The sequence below is a fragment of the Pteropus alecto genome, unplaced genomic scaffold (assembly GCF_000325575.1).
Source record: "Pteropus alecto unplaced genomic scaffold, ASM32557v1 scaffold92, whole genome shotgun sequence".
Lineage (NCBI taxonomy): Eukaryota > Metazoa > Chordata > Mammalia > Chiroptera > Pteropodidae > Pteropus > Pteropus alecto.
The window spans coordinates 5,295,279-5,313,380 of NW_006432447.1; the positions used below are offsets into that span (position 1 = coordinate 5,295,279).

The 18,102-nt window shown below is 36.2% G+C and overlaps 1 protein-coding gene across 1 annotated transcript in view; it reads left to right on the top strand.

Annotated features, from left to right (window-relative positions):
* MSL2 (MSL complex subunit 2) overlaps positions 1–18,102 on the top strand; it is a 29,144-nt gene continuing 11,042 nt past the window's right edge. Inside the window, exon 1 of the mRNA XM_006907220.3 lies at positions 1–817. Coding sequence (XP_006907282.1) covers positions 676–817 — 142 coding nt within the window. The 5' untranslated portion in view covers positions 1–675. The remainder of the gene's footprint in view (positions 818–18,102) is intronic.

The window sequence follows — 18,102 nt, forward strand, 5'->3', positions numbered from 1 at the left end:
GGGCGGAGAGCCAGGCGTGGTCTGGGCCTCGCGTCCGATATGGAGAGAGCGGCGGCGGTGGCCTCCGCCAGCCGCAACAGCAACATTCGCCGCTGCCGCGGCTTCGTGCATTAGATCGAGGAAGCCAACGCCCGAGCTGTCGTCCTTGCTATCGCTGCTGTCTCCGCGCCGGGCGCTGTAATGGAGTAAGGGCCCTGCAGCCTGTGAGAAGCGTGCCCGCCCCTTGGACTGGGCCGGGGCCTGCTCCTGCCCAGCTCGACCTGAGGAGGTATCTTCGCGTCCGGAGATGCAGCTCGCGCGAAGGCTGCCCGCGGAGCCGCGGGGCTAGACTGAGAGCCGAGTCCCGGCCCGAGCGCCGAAGCCGCCACGTTCTGCGCCCCGTGGCCGCCCGGGACAAACTCGAACGCTGGTTTCTCTCTCTCTCTCTTTCTCTCTCTCTCTCTTTTTTTTTGGTCTGCAAGTCTCAGGGACGGAGGAGGGGCGCCAAGGCCCCCATGTGTGGGAGGATTGCTTCGGCTCCACAAACTTGCACGGATTTTGGTTACTACTTTGACCAGTGGTTCTGCTCTGATTTCCTCCGAATTGTTGCAAATTCGCCATTGTTCCTTGGCTGCTTACAAAGTTGGATCCGGAATTTCTTTTCAACCGGGAGCCAACGGTGTCGAAGTGTCTGCAATGAACCCCGTGAATGCTACTGCTCTCTACATTTCCGCGAGCCGCCTAGTGCTCAACTACGACCCCGGAGACCCCAAGGCGTTTACTGAGATTAACAGGCTCTTGCCTTACTTCCGACAGTCCCTCTCGTGCTGTGTTTGCGGTGAGACGTTTTTTATTGTTCCCTTTTCAAGGCTTGTTTTAAAAAAATTTGGGCAATGGTAACAGCAATGGTTCGACAACTTGGTAGTTTGTCTTAAGCTTTTGTTATTTGTGCAGTAGTATACGGCCATTGGTTTTGAAACTCGCCAATGGACTTTCGTCCTGCATTTCAGAAAGAATCCATCTAAACCGCTTTGTACAGCGGTCTGAGCGTTCAAAACTTTAATTCGCATTGGGTCAACGCCTTAACCATTTCTGTTTTTTTTTTTTTAAGTTTTTTAAGTGAGGCGAAATATGCATGCATCTTGTTCCTTTTTAAAAAAATCTTCGGTACGAGAGTTGACGTAATACCTATCTTGGTTAAATCTGGTTAAAACTTGTACGTGTGGCGTGCAGCATTTTGGTGTTATGTATGAGTATTGCTATAATGTGATACACCCAATAGCTAGTGAACTTAGTGTGGAACTTTTCCCCAGGTTCTTCAACAAATGCTTTGACGGACGGTAATCAGCCAAGGAATACTCATGGGGGACTCTCTTAACTTTTTTAGCTGGTGGCATTTTTACAGGATTATGTTTCCTGTTTTGTGGCTTTAATGTATTGTGAACTGGTAGAGGATTATTTAGGTGTTTTTGTTCAAAAATATTAATTTATGCTGGGCAGTATACTTTCAAGTTATTTTTGAGAGATGAAGATGTACTAAATTGCCTAATAAGTAGAAGTGTCTCAAAAGTGATAATAATTTGGATTAACTGCACATATAATAATGTTTTCCAAAAAACCTGTTCTGAAAACGTTAATAAAAAGAAAAGGGCAGCTGACGGAAAGTAACAGTAATATCCTCCTACTTCATGTTATTTCGCTAGAAGTTTTGAGATTTGTTGATCTATTCCTTTAGTCAAGACTTGAGAAATTCAGGCATTTCAGGCTTTCACTTTATCTTAACTTAGATAAAGAGTAATTTTGTGACTGTTCACTTGAGATTCAACATTTTCTGTATAGCTCTGGGGCAAGGCACTGAGAGGGTGCAGAAGAGGTGAAGATTGTGTTTTTGCACACCAGGTACTTAATCTTATAAAAACTTAAGTAACTATGTTAGAATGTGGTTAAGCTCTACTGTACTGGTGACTGATGATAGTTAATACCTTTATAGGGAAGCACTTGCTCTGGGCAAATTACTTAACCGCCCTGGGCCTCAGTTTCTTAAAATGTAAAATGAGAATTTGGGGCTAGATTCAAAGTTCCCTTTCAGCTTAAATTTTACTAATGTAAGCATAAGAATTTGGTTGGTTTCAAGGTACCTCCTTACCCCACTCCCACTTTCTATGGAGTGCTTCTTTTTATGTCTTACCAGCTTTCGATAGTTTACGGACTGAGGAGGTGGAGCTGTTTGTTACAGCTTCTCCACAAACCTATCTTTTGGAGGGATTGCTCTGGTGATGTAGGGGTGATGTAGGGAGAAAGGGCATAGGGCAGCCCACCCTGACCTGCTGGAACAACAGTAGAGAGTGATGTCATTATCCAAGTAACACTTGAAGATCTGGTAAGTCTCCTTTTTACTAGGTGGGTGGGACTGAGCTCTCTCAGGGGGAAATGATAGTTTTGAATCTTGTAGATGCTTGGAATTTTAAATTCTTATCAATAGCTTCAGGGTAGTTGTGGTCTAATTGAACATTTTCCCAGATTCTAACCTGGATTTTAAAAAATGACATTAAAGATAAAATTACATTTAAAAAGAGTTTCCCAACTGTAGTGTTTTTTGTTTTGTTTTGTTTTCAACTAGGCAACACAAGAAGTTTTGACAGTGGAGCTTTGTAATTCTTTTTGTTCAGCTTCCCTCTGTCACCATCCTCTGGAAAAGATTTGTAGGTTATACTTCTCCTTTATAACTGAGTAGCTGGCATAAAATTTCAACAATCTAGATGTAGGTTTAGTTGTCCCCCACTCCCCCAATCTCTTTGGATGTAGTCTGTGGTTATTACCAGATAGAAAAAAAAAAAGGTCATTTAAATTTAGATCCAGTGTTTTAATCAACTTTGTATCAGGTGCTATCGTAGACTTTTTCTTAGTTGAAAAAGCATAAACTTATTGAAATTAATAGGGCATGTGTAGTCTTATTTCCTGAAGATAATATGTAAAAATTAAGTTTAATTCTGCCTTAGTACTGTAAATGGGGCGTTTCTTTCCACAGATCCTCCAACATCTGACCTAGTCCTACCTTTTAAGCCTTGTATTCTGCTCTCTTACATAATTTTTCTGTTTTCAGGTTATTTTTGCTTTTTCAGACATATGCATTATATTTTCCTCCTCTCTTTCCCACCTTTTGCTTTCTGAAGTTCTTTCTGCCTAAAACATACCCTGTCCCTCTGTGATCTAACTCATAAACTCCCTCTCACTGTAGTGAATTCTTCCTTGCTCACTCCAGTTAAAAGTTCTCTTTGGCCTTTGAACCTCTATAACCCTTTGTTCCAGTCATAGACACTTAAAACTCAGTGCTGTTTTTATATCTAATTCTTCTGAAATATTAGAGAACATACTATCTTTTGTACATTTTTGTTTTCTTTCTGCCTCATCCTTTCTCTCCTACCTAGTGACTTGCATGTAGGTGTTTATGAGAGATTCAGGAAGAAAAGTGAGAGGAGGAGGTGAGGGAGGGAAAGTAAAATCTTGATGTTAGGTTCAAATCTTGGCTCTTCTTACTGTGTAGGTAAATTGCTTTGACTTTTTGCCTTAGCTTCCTTTATCTACAAAAGAGGATGACTATACCTTCTTCACGTTTGTTTCTCCAAATTCATGTTATATGAGGGTTTATTTTTAAGTGGGAAAAAACTTTTGAACCCATGAAAACAAATCTAAGGACTTGATGTCATATGTGCTTAATATCCCATCCTTGTGGAGAAGTAGTTAGGAGAAAGTGAGAGAGGAGACTGAGCTGTCAGGTCAGTTATTGTCACACCTAGACTATTCACTGGAATTACAGGTTTGGTTATCATTGTTGTTTGAAGTGTTAATTAGCTGATTATCACTATTTTTTCAATTGCTTTGTATGTTTAAACTTTCTGAAGTGAATGGGATAGCAGTGCTCCAGAATATTACTGTACTTTCTAGGCCACAGAAACAGTGACCAAGACAGTATTACTGTGGGTACTATTTTTTGTGTCAGTTTTTCCTCCTTACTGCAAATGTTGGATGTGCTTTATCATTTAGCAGGAAGTATAATTTCTTTTAATTTCTTTTAATGGCATGAGATTTGATAAATTCTATCCTAGAGATTTTAAGTTTTTTGTTAAACTCTTAAGTCCTCAAATGATATAACAGGTTTGAAATATAGAATCAGATCCTGTTAGAATTGGAAGGAAATGTGAAGCGGAAAACTATTACTCTGAGATATTTGGAATTCTGTAAATTAATATGGTCAAATCTCTACTCAGGCACATGAATATTTTCCTGGTGTTTTAGAGTCTAGAAATAGAGTGGTTTCAACTTTGGATTTACTGACTAGTTGTGGACCTTTTGGACATCCAGTTTTGCATTTATAAAAAGAAGGGGCCGGAGATCAGTGTTTCCTATTGACATGAGTGACATAGACTGAACAAGTTTTTGTTTTGAATGTTAAATACTTAAAAACAAAACCCTACCTTAATACTGCTACTTTTACATTCCACTAGGCGGGAGGTGGTTCCCTGAGGGTGAGAGCCTTTCTTGTATTCACCATTGTAGCCCTACACCTGACAGTCACCGGCTCAACTTGTTGAATGGACGAAATTACCATTAACAACAAAAGTTTCACAGTAGGAAGTATGTGCTCTCAGAATAAAGTATATGCCTTAAAATTAAATAGATTTAGTTTTATGAACAACCTCCACTTTATTTTTCTCATTTTGCCACTGTTTATGCACTCCCATCCTCCAAGAATCTCTTCTAGTCTAGAATTTTGATTCTCTTTTAGCAGAATTAACTTGGTTTTTGACTGAGCAAATTATTTATAAATGGCAAGAATCTTCTAAAATGAACTTTGAACATAATAGCCTGGAGCAACTTATTTTTTTATTTTTATTTTTTATTAATTTATTTTTTATGGTGATATTGCTTAATGAAATTTGGTAAGTTTCAGCTGTACATTTTAACAGTAAGGCGTATATATGTTTACATTATGTGTTCACCTTCCATAGGTAACCCTCCCTTCTGGTAAAAGTCTATTGTCCATGTCCGTGAGTCTCTGTTTGTCTTATTCGTTTGTCGTTTTTAGGTTTATATCCCACATATAAGTGATGTCATGTGATTTTTCAACTTTGTCTGGCTTATTTCGCTTAGCATGATTATCTCAAGGTCCATCCATGTCATCACAAATGGCAGTATTTCATCTCTTCTTATGGCTGAATAATTTTCTATCGTATATATGTACCACAGCTTCTTAGCCAGTCATCTGTCTTAGGACACTTTGGTTGCTTCCTTGTCCTGGCCACCGTGAATAATGCTGCTGTGAATATCGGTGTGCAAATATCTTTTCGGATATAGGTTTTCAAGTCTTTGGGGTAAATACCCAGTAGAGGGATTGCTGGATCATATGGTAGATCAATTCTTAGTCTTTTGAGGAACCTCCATGTTTTCCATAGTGGCTGTACCAATTTGCAGTCCCACCAGCAATGTATGAGGGTTCCATTTTCTCCGCATCCTCTCCAACATTTGTTTTTACTTATCTTGTTGATTATAGCTATTCTAACAGGTGTGAGATGGTACCTCATTGTGGTTTTGATTTGCATTTCCCTAATAGCTAGTGATGTTGGCCGTTTTTATGTGGAGTGACTTATTTTAAACTATGTATCTTTTAGATCAGCGGTCCCCAACCGTTTTGGCACCAGGGACTGGTGCTTCTTTGAGATCTAATGTTTTATGATCTGAGGTGGAGCTGAGGCGGTGATGCTAGCGCTGGGGTGCACTGCAAATACAAATGAAGCTCTCCTGCCGCTCACCTCCTGCTGTGTGACCCTAGCGGGCCATGAATCGGTACCACTCTGCAGCCCAGGGGTTGGGAGACCCCTGTTTTAGTGGAAGCTAAATTAAAAGGCCATTTGGATAATTCTGCATAAGTTTTATATGAATGTTTTATATTTTTTTCAAACTTGAGTTCATTTGATACTTAAGATTTTATTTTTCTTGTACTTCAAATCACTGATTAAAATTTTTTAATAAACACATAAAATTTGCTATCTCAATCAGTTTTCAGTGTACAGTTCAGTACTAAGTATATTTACATTGTTGTGAAACAAATTTCCAGAACTTTCATCTTACACATCTGAAACTATACCCACCAACCAATCACCATTTCCCCCTTTCCCCCAGCCCTTGGTAACCACTATTCTTCTTTCTGTCTTAATGAATTTGACTTCTCTAGGTACCTCGGTTAAGTAAAATCATACAGTATTTGTCTTTTAGTTGACTGGCTTATTTCACTTAGCATACTGTCCTCAAGGTTCATCCATGTAACGTGACAGAACTTCCTTTTTAAGGCTTCATAATAATCCATCGTATTATATACTAATTTTATCCACTCATCCAAGATGGACGTTTGACTTGCTTTCACCTTTTGGCTATTGCAAATTGTGTTGATTTGAACATGAGTGTGAGATAACTCCTAGAGACCCTGCTTTCAATTCTTTTGTATATATACCCAGAAGTGAGATTGCTGGATTGTATATTTCTATTTTTAATTTTTTGAGGAACCTCTAATACTGTTTTCCACAGCTGTTGGCACCATTTTATAATCTTGCCAACAGATTAAGGGTTCTAAATTCTCCACATCCTCGCAAATACTTGTATTTTCTGTTTAAAAAACATTTTTTTCTTTTTGATATCTAATGGCTGTGAGGTGATACCTCATTGAGGTTTTGATTTGCATTTCTCTAATGATTAGTGATATTGATCATCCATATGTTTGTTGGCCATTTGTGTATCATCTTTGGAGAATCACTATCATTTTTTTCTTGAAAACTTAATTCACTCATTACATTTTTATTAATTGCCTGTTGTGGTGGAATAGGAAGATGAATAAGACACATGCCCTTTACTCATATGTTGTTCAGTGTTATGGGGAAGACAGATAAGTAAACCAGCAATTATTGGATAAGTGCTGTATTAGAGACACTTACATCGAATCTCAGGCATCGTAATAGAACGACTTATAAATTAACTTTATTGCACATGTAAGTTTCAGAAATTAGCCATTAACGAGTGTTTCCTTCCATATAATTTGTTTTTGAATAGCTGTTTGAGTCAGCATTCAAGTAAACTTGATTGGTGTTAAAACAGAAGTTGGTTTAACATTTTTTTCTTGGGACTTAAGTTCACCTGTTCTCTATGATGTGGGAAGACTTCTTTAGGGAGCATTTATCTAGTGGGCTGATACGGAGGAACAATATTTAGTAATTTGTTTCGGTAGATAAACTTTTATTTCAGATATATTTATTTAACTTTTCCTAAGGAAAAAAATCTCCTTTTTACAGTTTCCCCTTTTAGTATTCTAAAAATTAGTTCTAAAACATTAGTTCTACTTGGGTATGTTTATGCAAAAGGGAGTTGCCTTAGGGAGAGGACACACTATGTGCGTTGTTCTGGATGCTGAGAGAAATGAAAAGAGGTTTGTTCCACAGTCCTTTGTCATATGACATAACCATCTGAAAAGTTAATAATACTCGTTTAAATAATGGTTCAGGGCAAGCTGTATAGCCCTGTAGAATTAGGCAGGAGAAATTGGGTTAGTCTAGTGAGATTTAGGAAGTTTAGGGCTTGAGCAGGACCAAGAGGAATGGCGAAGTTAGTGTTCATTTTTAGCAAGGCTTGAAGGAGAGAACAGTTGTTCCATTTAGGCTGTAGAAAATCAAGTTCATCTGTAATGAAGAGTTCTAGAAGGAGAGCCCTTTCCCTATTTTGGTTATTCAAGGGCCTTTTGTGTGGGAAGCTTTGATGCCAGGTTAAGGAATTTGACATTTACCTTGTAGACCTGTCTGCATCCCCCCCCTCCGCTCCCCGCCCCCCAAGTGTACTCTAAATCACCCAAATCAAATTACCTAAAAGCTCGTTAAAATTCATTCACATTTCCACATCAGACTGATTTGGAATCTCTGTCTTGTAATCTGCATTTTAATCCTCCATCTTGATATGGGGAGGGGAATTTGCAAATCACTGTTGTAAGCATTTGAGAAACAGCATTTTAAGTAGAAAGATTAATTTGGGGGTAGAATATGGGATTGATTACTGAATAGTGGTGGCAGTGGTACGGGAACAACATAGATAACACTAAGTGGAATTTTTGTCCTGCTTATGGTTATAACATTTTATTTCTTTGGTATGTGCCATATTATATTTTTTCATGGTTTGTCATATTTCACCATGAATAGATTAAATGAGACATTTCCTACCCTTAAATTTATAAACATTTCTGGCACAGTGCTTACATATAGTACATTCTTGATCAAATATGCTCAATTTATATTTAAGAACTGACAGAATCTGGCAGTTTAATACAGATCATGGGAAAAATTGAAGGAATCAAAGGTAATTTAGTTCATATCAGAAATGAAGTCAGGAAGGGCATTGATTTTGGAAGGACATGAAGAATTTAGATAGGCTGGTTTGAAATAATGACAGCCCAATTAAAATATTCTTCAAGGATTTAACAGTTTGGTGTTGGATTTTGGGAAGGGTCAGGTGCTTGGGAGAGATTGCAGTTTTTTTTAGGAATTAGAGTGGATCGTGTGTGCTGCTGAGGAGAATGAAGAGAAGGATAAGACAATGTTGAATAATTTGATGGTGCCTGAAGGTTGAGGTTAGTGAGGAAATAACTGGAAATATGGTTAGGAAAGGATAAACATATAATCTAAAAAGGTTTTATGCTCTTCCTTGAATACTTTGATTTAAAAATAATTTTATATACTGTTTAATAGAATAAAGCAACATATCTTCTGAGTCTCGGGGTTGTGGTTTTCATTCTCTGAAATTAATTCAAACATCCAGTCCTTTCTTTGCACTTCTCTTTATTTGTGTATTTGCATGCATGCACATGCAACCACTCACATTGTATAGTTTGCATTAATAGCATGCTGTCATTAATTGCTTAATTTTATAGTGTATTGGTTTCTCTTAGTTGACACTTCCCTCAGAGCCCATTTAGCTACTTTTATGTCTGATTAATTTAAATTTGTTTTTGTGAGTTCTGATGTGCTTTCTAAATTTTATTTTAAAAAGTGGTATTTCACAATATTCAAATTACTTTTTCATTTTTCTCTGTGTCCAACTGTCACTTTTGACTTTTTAAATTCACTTTTTACATAGGTCTTTTACTCTGTATTTTCTCTTTAACGATTTTTTTTTGGTTCCCTTGTCAGGAAATTAATTTAGATAACTTTTTTTTTTTTTACCTTGATTACTGTATATCTGACCATTTTTCTCATCTTTTTCTTGCTCTCAGTCCATAATACTTTAGCAGAGTTATTTTCATTCATTGTCCTTTTACTCCAGAGACTTTCTTGAATTTTTGCTGTATTGGAATATCTGGTGTTCTCTAGTATCTAATATCTTTTAATCTAGTTTTATAGTCAGTGTATTTTGTGTGTCTTACCTTTAGTTGTCTATCAGCATTTGTCTATTTTGTTATAACCTACAGAAAATGTGCACTTAGAATGTTGTTTGGCCCAAAACTTGGAAGTAAGTTGTTTTCTGGCAAAATCGAATGGTTTTAAAATAATTTATGCAAAATATAAAGGCATACCTAAAGTGGTGGTGGGCTATCCTGTGTATAACTTAAGAGCTTGGGACCCGCTACCAGTCCTACTAAATACCATTCCCTCGATGTTTAAATCTGCCTGATGATTTGATATTTAGGACTCTGGCCATAAGTAATGTAGTAATCTAGGAATTGAAAGGGACATTCCAGTCCAGGCATCCTTGTGATGAATTTCTGAATCCCCTCTACAGTTAATAAGTTGGTTGTCCAGCCTGTAACTGAACCTATTCAGGATATAACATAGGATATGACTATGTCGTATCCACCAGAAGCTGTGGGCTGTCTCAGAGATCTCTTTATGTTGTCATTGAGCTTGCCGGCTCAATTTTTACATAGGTCTTATAAGGTTATTCTTCATGATGAGAATCCATAAAGCTGTAGGCAGAAAGGATCATATACAGCCATTTTTTATATCAGATAATCTTTTCTGTAATATTCTTGGAAGTTCATCCAAGCCTTTTCCTGAATATCTCCGGGTTAGGGAGCTAAAATCTATATTGGGAAATAGCCATATTGTTGTTTGACACCTTTTTTGAAAGAACTTTCTTTTTAGAAAGTTTTTGCTTCTAATTTACCCAAGTCTCTTCCTGTGTAATTGTTTCCTGCTAATTTTTTTTGTCCTCTGGAACAATTCAGAAAGCCTTTGATAAATTTTTACCCTTCAACTATTTGAAGACAGTTTTCAGGTCTTTCCTCAAGATAAGCATCACTAAGTTACATGTCCTGGAACCATCCTGGTTTCAGTTTCTTCTAAAAGTATGGACTTTTGTGTCCATGTCCATGGTATTTAAGATTTGGCCTGGTGGGATTACCTGCCTTGATGACTTGGACAAATTATTTTATTCTCTTAGTTTCATTTGTAAGATGAGATTGTTGGACTAGAGCAGAAATTTGGTCGTGAATTTGACCCCCAGGCTTTTTATTTTTTGGCTTGGTTAAAAAGTTACAGAAATTTGAGGGTGGCTCCATAGTGTAGTGATTAGCATGTCTGCTTTACACGCAAAAGGTTCTGGGTTTGCGCCCCAGGTGGAGCCATGGACCAGGCTCCCTGACTGTGTCAGGCTGGGGGTGGGGGGGTTGGTGGGTACGCCACTAGCATGTGGGAGGAGATGCCCAGCGTTCAGAGATCCAGGTCTTAAGGGGAAACAGCAACATCCATATGTCAGAAGTGGAAGTTGGGGTGGTAGGGGGAATTAAAGAGAGGAATTAAAAAAAAATTTACGGAATTTGGTGGTCAAAGTTTTAAAATCTAGACTTCACATAAAAATCCAGATTTTAGGCACCTCTTAGATAATTGTAAAGTCTGGCAACAGTGGGTGTACATTCCCTCATGGCATGGCATCACTGGCTGTAGTTGAGGGGGATTTCTCCTTTTTGGGGATGGAGATCAGCCCTCTCCAGTTTGCCCTTGTGCCTTCCCAGCCTTTGTCACTTTTTTTTTTTTAATGGCTTGGATATTTGGATTTGTAATCCTCAGGAATGGAGGAATTTGTAAGGTCTCTTGTGCTCTAGACGTTATTTTGAACCATCGAATTCTAATAGAATCTCAAAGTATTTTATGAAAACTTCTTAACCTGGATACAAATTGGTATTGCTTTATCTTGTTTGGCAGTTGAAGAACAGTTGTTGGTTCACAGTGTTTCTGGTCAATTAAAACGTTTTCACAAGTTGGTTGTTAATGTTTTTCACATCTTCTCTATCCTTAACTGATTTTCTATTTTGTCAATTTATGAGAGGTGTTGAAATCTCTAATTATGGTTTTATCAATTTCTCTTTGTAATTTTATCAGTTTTTGCTTCACGTATTTTGAAGTTGTTATTAGGTGCATAAAACAATTTTGAACATATGGAATATAGTTATAACTCTAATTTTTAGTGTTCTGCTCCACTAATTCTGTCATTTCTAGGTTTGTTGTTTGATTTTTCTGCTTTTTATGGGTCATATTTTCCTGCTTCTTTCCATGCCTCGTTAATTTTGATCGGATGTTGGACATTGTGACTTTTACCTTGCTGGTAAAATATTATCTTGTTGTTAGATATTTTTGTACTATAAATGTACTTGGGCTTTATTCTTGGGGTGCGGTTATTTGGAGACAGATTGATCCTTTTGAGGCTTGTTTTTAAGCTTTTGTTAGGTGGAACCAGAGCAACTTTCAAGAGTTAATTTTTCCACACTACTGAGGCAAGAATTTTATGACTACTCTGATGCTTTGTGCATTATGAGGTTTCTCACTGTGGGTGGTGGGAACAGAAATTATTCTGCTGCTTCTGAATGACAAAGGGATTTTTTCTCTTTGCTCCTTTTGGGTGGGAGTTGGGTGATTCTTTATCCTGGGATTGTTTCCTCATACACATGTGCTAATCAGTACTCAGCTTGAAGACTTGAAAGACACCTCGTCTAAATCTCTGGTGTTTACTCTGTGCAGCTCTCTCATCTCTAGTATTCTCCCCTGAGAAGTCCAGCTGCTTTGACCTCCCAGATCTGTCTTCTCAACTCAGGAAGACCCCTAGGCTTTGTCTGGGCTTTTCTTCCTTGTGCTGTGGTCTGAAAATCATCTACAGGCAGTAAGCTGGGGCGATTATAGGGCCCTACTCGTTTAATTCATCTCTCAGCGATCACTGTTGTGTGCTGTTTATTGCTCAATATCTGAAAAACCATTGTTCTCTCCAGTTTTTTGGTTGTTTCAGATGGGAGAGTAAATCTGATTTTTTCGTTTTGTCTAGAAGCAGTCAGATTATATTCAAAGTTTATGCTGTCCCATACAGCAGCCACTAGTTTTTTAGTTAGGTATATATTACGTGCTCAGTAGCCACATGTGGGTAATGGCTACTTTATTGGATGTTGCAGATACGGAACATTTCCATCAATGCATAAAAGTTCTACTGGACAGTGCTGTAACAACTGAAGAACTTAGATTTGTTCTTGAAAGCTGTAGGAGAATTAAAAGATAACCTTCAATGGTTTCATCTCAAGTTTTGATTTTAAAACATTGAACTGGATGGGGTTTTGAACAGATCAGATCATTGGAACTCACTGCTATAGATTTATAGAACAATTTCTCCAACATAGTATTAGTGAATCAGGTTCAAGAAGGTGTTCTAGTAGTAAAAGGTTTCCGTTAATATAATTTGACTGTTTTTCTTCCTTTACAGTGAGGCAATTTGAGATCTCAAATGCTTATTGGATCACATAGTGGTGCCATAACCAGTTAATAATTTTGCTCAATGTTTCTATTTGTCATGAGGGCTTTAAATTCTTTTAATTCTTAGTCATGTGTTTTGTAAACTCTTAGTCATATTATTTCAGTTCTTTGAATTTTTTTGTATATCCAGTGGACCATTGGTTAGGTACAAGAAACATTAAGAAAATTAAGTTTCTTGAAATACTAGGTAATGAGCATAAAAACAATAATGAGTTTAAATATTTAAACTCATTAGTTTAAATATTTGGTTCAGGATTATTATTACCTCTGTAGGTTGTCTGTGTTCTAACACCCTGTATATCAACAAGGTGTTGGTAATTATTTAAAAAACTATTAAAAAGATGCTATGGAGTGATAATGCCATATGGCCTTTTATTTTTAGAAAATAAAGACTACTTACACTTGCAATGTGTTACTTGAAGTGTTTGCAAATACCTGTCTTAAAGCCACCTTAGTTCATCACTTAGTAATAAAACACAAGAATGGTTAAAAATTTTTAGTAAAAAATACAAGACCTCCAAACATCAAGTCATGTTTGCAGTTTTTTTCTTGTCTAATGTATTCAATTTTAACCTGTTTTTAACATTTATTAATTTACAAATGAGATGTCATTTTAAAGTAGCTATGTCACCAGAATGCCTTTTTTTACATAATTTGAATAAAATAAGATGTAATCCTTGTTAATGGAAAGTCAGAATTTGCCTTTGTATGTTTCATTAAAATGAATTTATAATATCTTTAATATGATGAATAAAAATCTTAAAATCACTTCACATGATTAGAATAAACCCCCAAGAATTCCTATTACTGTGAAAGATGGCATCAAGGTAAAAAGGGTTAAAGTATTATTAGTGATTTCTAATCTGGGTTGTGTATCAAAATTACTTGGGAAGCTTTTTAATACACATTCTTGGGCAGCATCTCCATCAACTGAGCATCGAGTCAGTTCTGGTGTAGGCCACCTAGGTGATTCAAATACTAACCCCTGGATGAGAGTAGTGTTGTCTTGGAATACTTGTGTGAGATTAACAAGTGCACTTTAAAAAAAGGAATGTGCGCCAATAAATTTAAGCAGTATCATGTTAAGCAAGTTTCTTGACAGCTGTAGTATTCAGTTTTAAGACACTAGTTAGTATATTTTGAGATCACTCTTCAAGAGGGTATTAAAGCAACCCCATTAATGCTTTCTGGTTCATTGGAATACCAGTTTGGGAAATTTGGATCTAGATGTATATTTATTCGATTCATGTTTGGTTGTTCAGCTATGAATCAACTTAATTATGCCTAATTTACCAGCCCATATTATCTTATTGGCAATAATTCAACGAGAGATCCATCATTGCTTTGCTAAAATATGAAAATAATGGAATATTACAGAAATACTCTGTAATCACAAAACACTCTATAAAAGGTTCCCCTACATAATTATTAAATTATTAAGATAAATGATGTCTGGCATTCTCTTTTAATTCTTACTAGAGTATGAAATGAGGCATGACTTGAGTTTATGAATATGTTGTGGGTCTGAATAGTTATCATTCATTTAATCTATGGTGAGTGTTTGGTTTTTTAGTTTATAATGGTCATTGATTGGTGAAGCTTACTTATATAAACCGTTGACATCCAAGAGTGTCAGGAAGTATTTTTCATAGTTTTAGGTTAGTAAAGACAAAAAAAGTTAAAGAAACTCTAGATTTTAACCACTCATGTTCAGTAAATAACTTGTCTTGAGTAACAGTTCACACTTTTAATGTTGCAGTGTTTAACTATTGATTTTCTTTCTTTTTTAACTATTGATTTTCATTTCTCAGCAAACTGCTTGTATTCTTTTTCTTAAACTGGCAACATAGATTGTTTTTTCTGTCTTTTTTCATTTCTCCATTCTCTTGGCATATATATTTAGCTATCACTGGTCTCAGTATAGTAGTAGTTATTTAAAATGATGTAATGAACTTTAAAATAATTACTTGGTCAGGTTGTCAAAATACTCCAGTGTGTATCATCATTTTTAGTGATTAATGCATATCTGTCATATTCCCTTAATTTTAATTAAAATGCATATATTTTTCTGCCATGATTATTTGTGCTGGATCTTTTAAAACATTTTATGGGTCTGTGGAATCCATGCAATCAGGGAATAATGGTCTGGGGCGTAGCTGCTTGAATTAGAGAACTAATAATTTCTTTGAAACCTTAATTTGTCATTTGGACCTGTTGATTTTTTTGAGGCATGTATTTGCTTTTTGGTTTACTACTAAAATAAACTTGCGTGGAAGGAAAGTATTATAAGCACTGCTCAATACAAAATTTAAAGAAGAACAGGCCTGGGTTAGGAAGTCATACCGAGGAAAATGGTGCTGTCTTAAGAGGATTCTCTCATCTCGAATTCATTTATCTTTGACTTGAGTTTATTCTTTATAGTAGCATTCATACTCATGAATTTTGCCTAATGAAAAGGTTTTTAAGAGGTTTAGACTTCAGCATATTCCTCCAAAAACTATATTAGGCACAGGTTTTGCAAGATTGAAAACAAACTTAGAATAGTTTTAATTGTCCCAGTTCATTCATTTGTGCCCATTTGGTAAGTGGTACATATGATCTTTTTATGGTGTCATTTTTGTTTTTAGTTGAATCCAGATTATTTCCATATGTATATGTATCTAGATATCTTAGTAGTTATTGTTTGAAAACAGTACGTCTTTAATTTTGGTAATTTTGGTGATATAATTCAGAGGTATAAAAAAGGTTGGAGAATCCCTTGCGCTAAATGGGAGTGGCAGGCTTTAACACAGTGCTTGGCATATAACTGGGCCCCAGAAATCACTTGCTTTAGTGATTAAGAAAAGAGAAATGTTTTCTTAAGTGGAGATAGCCTAAACAATGAACTCATTTGGAAAAGGTGGAGAATGTGTGGATATTTAGATCAGTAGATTGGACTATATTGTTCAGGCTGTATGTCAGACTTTTGACATCAGTAGAAGTTTATGCTTCCACTCTATATATGCCTTAATATTGCTTTTGGAGACTGTAAGCTGAATGGATTATGACTGATTGACGATAGTTATTCTCACACCGCAAGAAAAGGGTATATTTATGTATATTGAGGTTGATCAGTGTCAATTTATTGCTACTACTAGAAAAAAGTCAATTTTCTAGTAGTGGCAATAAGATGAATAAGCGATGCTTTATATAAAGTGACATCATGTATGAAAACCAGCTTATCCTAATCATATGAGTTTAATATGTACATATTTACTAATGTGCATAGTTTTACACATACATTATGCACATATATACATTTAATATCCCCACACACAGTCTTTAGTTAAGATTTCTGGTGCTGTAAATTTTTAGACTTGTATGTAGGCAGAGCTTTTTTGTTGGATTCTGTTTACAGAGAAGATGGTATAGTGCTTTGTAGTGCATATGTTCAATTGAAACATTTAAGATAAACTTTAAAAACTGTTGCAGCTCCAGTTTCTGAGCAGTAAAGACTTCCTGACCCTCACAAAACTATTGTTGAGCATCCATCTTTCACTTCTTTTCACTCTTCCTGCCCCACTCATTATTGTACTTGTTCCTGTTTCTTCTTTTCCCAAAAAGGTTTTCCTTTCCATCTTGTAGTTAATTATTGATTCTTCTATGGCCCAATTTCATTCTTTTTGGTTAGTGGTAAGAAGCACAAATTGTCTCAGCGGGTGCTATGAAGTTAATGTAGGGATGGCGCCTGATAAGTAGAAAGAATACTGGGTTGGAAATCAGTAAGACTCGGTTTGTATTTCCCATTGCCAGTAACTAGCTAATTAATCTTATGAAAGCCCATCTATGTTAAAATGATGCCATAGAAAAAGTTGATTTCCAAGGTCACTCTCAACTCTAATATGCTTTTTAGGATTCATTCATTGTACATTGGCCATGCTGTAGAGCAGCAGTCACCAACCTTTTTGGCTCTAGGGACCAGTGCTCCTATGAGAATCTCATGCTCGATGATCTAAGGTGGAGCTGAGGAGGTGATGCTAGCACTGGGGAGAGACCTTCTGCTGTGTGGCCTATTTCTTAAAAGGCCATAGCCCTTGGGATTGGAGATCCCTGCTGTAGAGAATGGAAACATCTGAAGTATATTTGAAACAAGAATGGTTAGATTGAGTATTTATTAAAAAAGTCTTGCCCTTATGTTGCAGGAAAGGTTTGCCTAGCAGAAACCAATACTGCATTCCTAAACAAAATGTTTGAAGATTTTCTGTCTGCAACATTTGAGAGTGTCTTTCCAAGATCAAGCATGCCACTTGTCATCATTCAGTGAAATGTTTTGTCATTGCTTAAGTTACCATCTTGTCTTGGATCCAAGAGCTTCCTTCACAGCAATGTGATTTGGCTGGTAACAAAATTCTTTTTGCTGTTAATAAAGCTCCCCCCTCCTTTTTCTTATATATATTTCTTTCTCTATATGCGACTGTAAATATACTTAGGTGATCAGTAAAGTTATCTGAGCCATTTGGAAAGGAACGGCTGATGAAAAGTATGTTATTTTATTCAATTGTGATTGCTGAGGAAATTGGCTTTAAGAATCAATAATATAAGTGAATATAGAAAACTTCCTATTTAAGAACTTTAGTTTTGAGTACTTTATGATGACCAGTTAATAAGGTGCTTTTTTTTTTTTTTTCCATAGAGTCACTTTTATTGAGAACTATAGTTTTAGGAAGTTATTAAGTTTCTTTAGTAATGATTTTAAGAAAATCTCATAGAATATAATTATTCCATTTTAGCAAGTGAATTTTGTCACTTTTATTCTTTTTCTCTTTTTTTCCTTAGAGCTTTAATATGAATGTCTAGTAGTTTTTTATTTTTTAATTATTTTTGATAAGAGTCTGTTTGTTGGGAAACAAATTTAGGCTCTGATGGAAAGCATATTTTGAGTTAGTTTGTTGAAATATCTTTTTTGATACCTCTTCCTGTTTTGTGTTGCTTGCATTATCAGCAAAAGCAGAAAACTGCTTTCTTTTTTTTGTAGGACGCCACATATTTTACACACCTGTTGGTTTTTATACCGTTTTTATTTTTCTGTTTTGTTCTTTTGGTAAAACTGGTTAAGGTATTTTACAAAGATTTTTTTTTCCTTTCCAGATACTTTCCCATATATACTATAAGTCTAAATATTATAAGATTTGAGTCTTCATGTGGATTTCTTGACTGTTTAACATTCTAGTTTCCAACAAGTTTTCTTGGAGAAGTGTTATGATATTTTTAATTATTAACTGTGACCTGTCTTGTGTGCGTTTTTTACTGATAGTAGTATTTC